The sequence below is a fragment of the Salarias fasciatus genome, chromosome 14, assembly GCF_902148845.1.
Source record: "Salarias fasciatus chromosome 14, fSalaFa1.1, whole genome shotgun sequence".
NCBI classification, from domain to species: domain Eukaryota; kingdom Metazoa; phylum Chordata; class Actinopteri; order Blenniiformes; family Blenniidae; genus Salarias; species Salarias fasciatus.
In genome coordinates, this window is record NC_043758.1 from 8,387,672 (window position 1) to 8,397,134 (window position 9,463).

General features: G+C 44.7%; 1 protein-coding gene across 7 annotated transcripts in view; it reads left to right on the forward strand.

The window, feature by feature from the left end:
- arap1 (ArfGAP with RhoGAP domain, ankyrin repeat and PH domain 1) overlaps positions 1–6,436 on the forward strand; it is a 48,961-nt gene extending 42,525 nt beyond the window's left edge. For 2 of the 7 annotated variants that reach the window (XM_030108828.1, XM_030108829.1), the window contains exons 31-32: positions 990–1,053; positions 1,898–6,436. In XM_030108828.1, the coding sequence (XP_029964688.1) occupies positions 990–1,053; positions 1,898–2,230 (397 nt within the window). In that variant the 3' untranslated portion in view covers positions 2,231–6,436. The remainder of the gene's footprint in view (positions 1–989; positions 1,054–1,897) is intronic. The other 5 variants (XM_030108832.1, XM_030108834.1, XR_003932822.1 and 2 more) reach the window with 5 other exon arrangements.
- The last annotated feature ends 3,027 nt before the right edge of the window (positions 6,437–9,463 follow it).

Here is a 9,463-nt window from a genome sequence, read left to right on the forward strand (position 1 = left end):
AAGATAAGTTTACGATTGGTTTCAGGTTGACTCTTTGTGTCAGTTTGACAGTGAGTTTTGTTTCTGTTCCTCTCTGATTGGCTTCATTTAGTCGCTCCAGCTCCGGTCCATCCTTGCTTGGTGGTTTCAGTAAACGCTTTCTGACTACTTATCATGTAGAGCGCGCAGCGGTCTGAGCGCCTCAGCCACTGTCGTGTTAACTATTTATACTCCTGCTGCCTCTGCACAGCGCTGTGGTGCAAAACTTAGATTACTTTCGAAGCAACACATCATAAACCTGCACTAGAATAAGGGTGTGTAGGGGGCTGGAGAAGTTATCACCGGAGGTGTGTGCGTCATTTCGTAGGGTTCCCTAAATGGAATCGGTAAAAAATGGTTTCAGGTCAAAGGTCACAAGGGGACGACTGTGGCTGTATTTATGCATGCCTGCAGTATACAGTGAACACTTTATATAGTTCTCTTTGTATCTTTGCCGTGTTGTGTCTCAGCGGAGAGCGCTGACATAATTGTTGTAGCCGAAATCTGGGCTCACAACAATAATAATTGTCTAAATAAAGCTTGTTTATCCAGCAGTGCAGCATGTCTGATGACTCAAAGGGCTGCGTGACGGCAACCTGAGCGGCATGAAATATGCACGCACGCCCGCAAACTCCACAAAGACACAGACTCGCACTTCCCACGGACGAGCGCACCGAACACTGAAGGTCTTAATCAGTGTTTCTGTTTGGTGGGAGTTTAAATTAGGAATCACATGGTGTTTACGCTAGTGGCTCCACCGCCAGGCGCCCGAGGAGGGAGGATGTCAATCTCACTTAAGATCTCTGACTTTGTCTTTCTTTTCATCTTGCCCCACGCCCCAAATTTCCCTCGGTCCGAAAAAGCCTCCTTGACATCTTGTCCCCCAAATTCTCACAAACACACACAGGGACCTGTTTGATTTTCGTTGCGTTGTCTGCTTCATTCTTCGTCTTGTGTTTGTTTGTTTGCAGGTATCTCTGCTGCGACACTCAGACAGAAATGAGAGAGTGGTTTGCAACTTTTCTCAGTATCCAGGTGTGTTTTTTTTTCCCTTTCACATCTACATCTAAACACTCCGACACACTGATTCCCAACCTTTTTCTTTGGATCTCCTCCCTGTTGGCTTGAACAAAGGTTGTAGCATAATATCCAGATGAATCCCCCAAAAATGATTGAGTCTCTTGAAGAAGAAAAAGGCCCCTGTGACAGCACTGGTGCTTTTCCAGGAGGTATTTGCACAAAACCGCTTATAAAAGGTGCTGCTAACAGCATCCTCGCTTCAGGTGGCTGCAGCTTGTCTCTCTGGAAACAATTAAGGAAAACATGTTCCCAAAAAAAATATCAATTGAATCATGGACCTCCTGGAATACATAAAAAATGAGTTTATGATCATATTAATATATTGCTTCTAAACAGGGAGAATCCAAAGTGAAGGAAGATGAGCTCACTAACACAGCTTAAACCAAACTGCCTCTCCTAACATTTCACATCGAACAGTAACAGTAATTGATTGTTTTTATTTACAATGTGAAACATTATTACCAGAACGTATAAAAAGCATGGTTCTTCTTGTGTTAGTTGCTCTTCGTTTAAAACATTTGTTACACTTGTAGTTTTGTGCAAATCCATATTTTATCATTTTAATTCATCTTAATTGCACTGAAGTGATAAATGATTTCACATTTTAATGAATGGATGTTTTACTTCTGGTCATAATTCAGCTCAGGAAATTGTTTCTGTGTTTCATTTATTTTTAATTGCTTCTTAGGCTCAAACAGTTTAAAAACGCCGCTTTAATGTCGCTGCTCGGGCTGCACGTCAGTGCCGTGTTGTAACCTCTCCTCTCTCCGCCGCCGTCTCCATCCGCTGCTCACCGCAGTACGACGGCGACGTGTGGCCGCAGGACGGGCTCCAGCAGACGCGCGCGAGCCGCGCGCCGCCGGACACGCGTCACGGTAACGTGTCACTGATACCTCTGCGTGGCAGTGAGAATGAGATGCGGAACAGCGTAGCAGCTTTCAGCCAAGACCCGCTTGCTGTGAGTCGATCCACCAATCACTGGGACAAATCTGGTACAAACCCCCGGCGGCTCCGTCCAGAGCGGGGCCGCCCAATCAGAGACATTCATGCTGGACAGGTGGTCCAGACCCTCAGCCCTGATCCCCCTCGAGGAGCAGAGCAAATCTGCTCACGTCCTTCGCCAGTTGTGTAATCACTGCCGTGCAGGACTGGTTTCTCGTCAGTGTTTCACATGTGAAGTGGTGCATGAGATCAGGAGCTGTGCATCAGAGGACTGACTTGTTTCCTTTACATTATCCTTCAAAAGGAGGACAGGAGTTGAGGGTCGCACCTGAACAGGATCAATAATCTCTGCTGCATGATTTCACTTTGATTCAACCTTCAACAGAGTCTGGGTTCTTAAACTTTGCCAGAAATACACAATGGTAGCTCTTTTTTTTCTTCTTCTTCTTGTGTGTCTGTTATTGTCGGCCTGGATTCCAACACAACAGAATAAATGAGTAATTTGTGTCTGGTCCTAAAAATATTTGAGAATCCAGACGATGTGAGGAGGAGGAGGAGGAGACAGCAGCATTTCATGTTCTAGCCGTTCTTTTCTGAGGAAGTTCTGTCAAACGGAGCTCTGAAAATCAGCAGAGAAACAAAGAACGGAGCATGTGACGTGCACCGGCGCCTGCAGGCAGACTGTGGTTAACGCCGTGTTTCACAGCACTGCCGCCGTATCGGCTCCCGGAGTCACACGCTTGGTATGAATTCGACAAACTTCTTCACAGAAGGTTTTTCTGGACTGCATTTCAAGTGCACAGATATAAAACCACAACTGTTCCCCAGCATCGATTTCCCCCTTTCCATCTGTTCTTCTGCTCCCATAGAATATTTTAGCCCAGCCGTGCAAAACATTTCACTCTTCTCTCGGCTTTGGCGCCACAAACCCAAATGTCCACAACCTGATAGATGCTGTCGTCTCCTCCTGCTGTTTTTTAGTCATCAAACACTGCTCATTAGTTTGCTTCTACAGCCTGTAACAACTCAACTCAATCTGTTGGAACTTCCACGGGCAACAACATGAACTGGAGGTTGCAGTGTTGTTGCCCTCCAGATAGTTTCTATTGATTCTCCTCTGTCGGGTTTATTGACTGGGATCTTTTTTGTTATTTTTTTTGGTGGGGGGTGTGTGAAGGTGTGATTGCTTTGGTGATGGGACAGCAGCAGCAGCAGCAGCAGAGGTGTGCAGCGCATGCAGAGACGAGCGAGGGTCAGCGTGTGTGTGTGTTGATGTGTGTAGTTTTCAGCGTGGAGTGACAGAGTGAAGAGAGTGTGTGTGTCTTTGTATGACGCTCACGTAAAACCCCGAAATGTGTGTGAAACTCATGAGAGTTGACTGCTCCTGTTCATACGGATCCAGTAAGTCTGGTAACATACATATACATAACCTGTCCTGCCTCCTCACCCTCACACTCAACTTTTTATTCATCACAGTCCGACTCTGCTTCTCTTTCACCACCGTCTCCCTCCCCTACACTTTATATCCCATTTTCTCTACATGCTTCTGTCAATACTCACGAACTCTGAATTGTTTTATCTTTCAGCTCTTTAGAGATGTTCGGTAGTGATTGCAGCACATGAGGTAAGATCATTTTCTGTGCTTTGCACATTTATCAGTTTATAACACACTGATGTCACCGGTGCACTTTATAGTCTGTCTTGCTATATAATCTATGAGCTTTTTTTTTTAGCATATTTTTTTCCAATTTCTCTTGGTATGTCAGTTTTTTTTTTTTTTAATTTAATTTGCTTCTGAGCAGAAAAATGTAGTTTTTTGATGTTTCAGACCCTCTGGGTGCCTATATTCTTCCACTGCCGTCTTGCCTGTCTACGGTAAAGGAGTAACCTGTGGCGTGCTGGCTGGATTGTTAACCTTCACCATGAGAATATTTGAGCGGTGTCACATTGACCCTCCGGTTCCTGCTCAGTACCCTGGTGAAAGCTCTTCTTTTGGCAAATCAAAACAGGAAATTGTTTCCTGCGCTTCTCCAGGTCTTCTGATCTATTGTATCAATAAATAGCAGCGTCATGAAAATGTAAAGTATGTGACGAAAATCTTCTCGGACCTGCTTATCCCACAAATGCATGTTCTTCCAGCTGTGGCAGCATTTCTGAAGGGAATAATCTATCTTTACAATTATATCGAATTTAACTGCAAAGAATCACGAAATAATCTACCAAACACACATTTTTGTCAGCTGATCTAAGTTGCTGTTTCTTTGTTCCATTTATTTGCGCTGTGGGTTCTGAGAATTGAGGAAAGTTCCAGCATCATCTCTCACTTCAGGCAGATTTTCTGGTTTGTTTCCCAGGCTGCATATCTGTGCTGATCTGTTCTCTTGACCGCAGCTTATTGAGTCCACGTCTCCTGAACAGCCTCATATCCGGTTGCCATGACTCCGAGACGGTCTCGGACTGAATGAAAATCCCCAGCCCGTCCTCCCCGGGGAGAAGTGTTGACATTAGAATCACTCAGTCAATCGAGAGTGAACGAGAGTGTCCAACAAGTTTGGCGATAAATATCTGACTGCCTGAATGTTTGTCTTGTTTTTAAAGGTTGGACAGTGTGTTTCGCCCGGTCTGATGACCTCTGAATAATCCTGTGGCTTCATTTTGTGACTGCAAAGACCAGAATGGCGGACGCGGCTACAGGAAGCGGATTCCTGTCGACCGCCTTCCTTTAAACTGCAGTAAATGAACATCGGGATCAAATGTAAAATATTCAATGAATTTGACTTGTTGCACAGAACGAGCGGATGGGATATCTGGCATTAAAATAAAAGAGACACTTCGACTTTTCACTTTGGACCACAATCATCCTGAGGAGTTCCAGCAAGTCTGCAGCCACTGATCTTCCTTCTCCGATAGACTCTGAAGGAAACCTTCTTTTCTCTTCGGTAATTTTTTTCCCGACATCTGAATTTAGAGTAAAGCCAGGCGCAGGTTCTGGCTGCTTAGCGAGTTCTTTCTTTTGTAGAAAACAAGACATTTGATGTGCATTTCTAGGTCAGAATAGTTTTTTTTTTTTAACCCCATCGTCTGTACTGTTGTTCAACTAATCATTGAGATAATTGCACAGTTTTAATTTCAGTAATTTCCTGTTGTGAGCAAAGTGGATGTCGTGGGACTCCGTGGCCCGGTTTAGTCCCGCAGTCGGAGGAGACCGGGGCGAAGGAAGGGTTTGCATTACCCAGCAGGACATTTGCCAGGACTATGACCTCTGGTGACCTCTTGTCTGGCTGTGTGGATGGTATCGTGCCATTGAGCAAGTTACGGAACATGAGTCTGGTGCAGGGGAAAAAAAAAACAGCCTTTGTCTTGAAGCTGACGGAAGGAACGTCGCATGTGGAGCGCGTGAATACACTGAACATAAGAAAATGCTAGATTTATTGGTAGAATTCTAAATCTCATGAACGCAGACAAAAGGGTCACTTTTAAAATCAGTTGTATTCATGCTTGAACTTTATCAACATTCCTGCCCGTTGCGTCTGTTCTCATGTCTTCATAGGCTCTGAAACGACGCCGCGTTGGCCCCGCCTGTCGGCCGCCAGCAGTATTTATAAAGTTTTTCGTTATGAAGAAATCCACTTGAGAAAGAACCGATGTCCGATGTATTTCTTACTAAGCAGTTTGAGTCTTTGCAACAGTGCAATTTACAGGTCACCTCTACACAGGAGAATAACCTGGAATCAAATCCTCACACACGACGAGCTTCCTAACAGCAGTCCTCTCCTTCTACCTTGTTTCCTCTGAAGGATTTCCTTCGTGTAAAGATTTATTTATTCAGACAGACAGTGCCATGCAGCGCCGCAGGGTGACGCATCCGGATTTTTAGCTACTCTAACCTCCTTTTGCACCTGAGAAGAACCAGCTGGTTCAGTCTGTGGAGTCCGGAGTGAGGACACACCGGAGAGAAGGCCTTCGGCTTCATAGTATTGTATACATGTATACATGTGCATACATGAGAAGGGCTTCAAAAAAATATATATTTAAGATTCCAACATTAAAAGACGTATTTAAGGGTAAAAACTTTTGGATTTCGTTGAACTGAACTTTTCCTGTTTGAGTTCCGCATCATTTTGGGGTCATGTTGTCTCTGGGGGGACGGTTGGTTTGGATGAACTTGTGGACCGTTTGTTTTTGCTCATTTCTCCCTTTATACCTCTCTGAAAAGTCACTGTTTGTAAAGCAAAGAACAAATGTCTAGGGGAGGTTGTTGGATACGTTGTGAAGCAGTGTGTATATGCTTCCTCTGTCCCAGTTTTATCCTGTAACTCTGCATCTTAGATTTTTTTTTTTTTTTTTTTTTTTTTTTTGCATTTCTCAAACTCTAATAAACACTTTCAGCTATTGGTGTTTGTTTCTTCATAAACATGCATAAACATCAAAGAGCTTCTCTCACTCTGAGTTTCCACAAGGTTGCAGGCCTCCGGCACTCGTTTTTCTTCACCTTCATTAGATAAAACCACAAACGCATAATTTCCCCCGCAGAGCAGCTGCGAGAGCACGAAGCAGGGCCGCGCGTCCCTTTACTTATGTACATATACATTAAAGACAAACGTATAGGGACGGAGACTTTTGCAGGGCCTGCGGGTTTCATGCCAACGTCATCTCGCAGCCACGGAGGTGCTTCGAGGAAAAATGTCAGCGGCGTGTGCACATATGTGTGGGCCGGGCGCAGCGATCATGGGCAGAACCCTGGGGAGGTTTCCGTGTGTATGTGTGTGTGAGTCATGGTGGTCCACCAGTTCTTCCATTCATTCTTTTAAGCAATAGTGACACATCAGGGTCACTCTGTACCTCCGGACACTCACCGGAGAGCCCTACGAGGGACTTGTACGCGGGAGATCTTCACTAAACCGTCCGCAAACACGCACAGGAGAGCCACGGGGAAGAACGCACAAACACACACACACACACACATCCACATACACACTAAAAATGGCCTTTACTATATAGGTCATGGCAGCTATCGCATTAAAAGGAAGGAAAGAGAGGAGAGTGGTCTGGCGAAGGCCAATGGAAGCAAGGCGGAGATAACATCAAAAAGCGATGACATGGGCTCCGGGGGCGGACCGACGGGGTGGCCGGGACCATCCAGACCACCTGCCAACCTGCCAGCTCCCAGAAATAAAAATGTTGAATTTCATCAAGCACAGCTTGTCACGGGCTCCCAAACAGACAAACAATAGGAGGGACATCGGCGGCCGCTGGCCTCCTGCAGAAAGTTGGACATCCACCTGTGTGATCCAATTTCCTTCATTTCCACTCGGAGCACACAACAACAAGAACAGCGTGAGTGAGCGACACTCGAATTGGCTTTTGCCCCATGCCGCGCCACATCAGCACACAGGGGTGCTTCATTTCTGTGATGTTCAGCCTGAACTGAGTCGACAGAGAGAACCTGTGGCTTTGAGCCCGTGGTCGAGCTGATGAGCTGATGATAATGACTGCTCAAAGGAACTCCGCATGACTGTGGCTGCATTGTTGAGAGCAGAGGACAACATTTTTTGGTGCTAAAAAAACAATGCAATGGGAGTCTTGGTTCAGAATTGAACGATGATGTATGAAAATTATGTTTGGAAATGAAATGTTTGTATTGTTGAATTCACTTTTTTTTTTCCTTTTGATGCATTTAAGGAATGCTTTTATCACATTCTGGGGCATTTCCCGTGTACTAAAATGTCCAGACTACATGTATTTGCTGTATGTCATGGAATAGGAATAGGAATACTTTATTAATCCCTGAAGGAAATTCTGGAAAACAGTGTTATGTAACAGTTGTACTTCTCCTGGTGAAGAAAACCCTTCAGCACTTCACCCCACTCACTGATCTCAAGGTTCTTCACCAGCAGAACAAACACACTTAAAGCCGTATAATCTCATGTTTTTGGCTCAGTTGAGCGGGGCGGTCAGCTGTCAGTCCCAAGGTTGCAGGTTTGATCCCTCGTGTCATTCTGCCTACATGTCAAACCGTCCTTTAGCAAAACACAGAAGCCCAAATCTCTCCCAGCAGAGGCGGAGCACCTTGCACGGCAGCTAATGAGATTGTGCCACAGAGCGGTCAAATGCCCTTATTGAAAATGAGAATCAGTTTATTCTGATGTGGTAGAATACATGTTACACCTGGGATTGTTCATTTATTTTTAACTATTTGAATTTGTCTTTATGACATTAAGTTATGTGAATCAAACAGAACAAGGTAACTGGTAAACGAAGCATAACAGCCCCAACAATCCCTCTCAGTTTCTTATCTCATCTACGGCTCTGTGTGTTTCAAAAACTGCGCCGTGTCGCCTGTTTGTCTTTGAAACTTTGGTCTTCTGGGAGTTTTAATCAGGAGCCTTCTCTTTTTCCAAGTCAGTGGAGCAGAGTGAATTTCCACTAAATTGTGAGACAAGTTTGAAAATAGAAAATGCAGCTTGCTGATGAACTGCAGACCAGATGAACACTTGTATAGGATTTAGAAAATGAACCCGCACGCAGGTCAATTTGTTCGCCGGCTCTTGCTTTAGTCTTACAAACAGTCTGAAGTACTGAGCTGAACCTATGGGGAGTCTTTCCTCAGCTCGGTATTGACTCAGTCAATCACACATCAGTTGGGAGTAATTCAGCTAATTCAAGCAGTTACTTCGATGTGAGAGGTCCTTTAGTCTCTTTTTGACTCTCCGATTCCACAAAAGGCTTCCTATTGAAATTTTGCACAAAAGGATCAACGCAAACAAACCCTTGGTTTGATTTTGTCTGAATGTGCCATTCAGGGATCGCTGAAAGCAGCCTGCACAATAACAACCTCCTCAGGTCCTATAATGGTTCCAATATCTGCCTCTGCAAAACTTTAAACTGCAACTTATTTGTTGTTCTCGGTGTCCTTCATGGCACTCTTTTGCAATTTGCAATCTAATGTCGAGATTGATTTTATTCTTCCCTGAAGTTGCTGAACTTGCTTGAGGTTTGTGAGAGAATATTCAAATTTCAGCGCTTTAGAAACAGAAAGAAATAAGTGAAGAGATAAATACACTGAAAACCTTTATTTCCCACTTAGGTAAGCATTCTGTTTTGTTCGTGAAGCCAGTCCAGTAAGACTCGTGAACTGATCGCATTACAAAGTGTCAGTCTTTGCATCTTTGTCACTATAAAAAGCAACACTTGGCAAAGGTCACGCTGCATATTTAAAATTCAGATTTATGTTCATTTCTCCCCTGGGAAGTTTCTCTTGGACATCCCGGCTGCCGCATAAATCCACATCAGAAGGCTTCGCTCGGGGTGTCAGGATCCATAAAGAGGTTCCTGTGCGTCTCGAGCAGCATGTGCCTTTTCTTCCCCGTCAGCGCCGCTCACAGATATAAGCAACTGTCAGGGAGAATTAACAGGCGTGGAG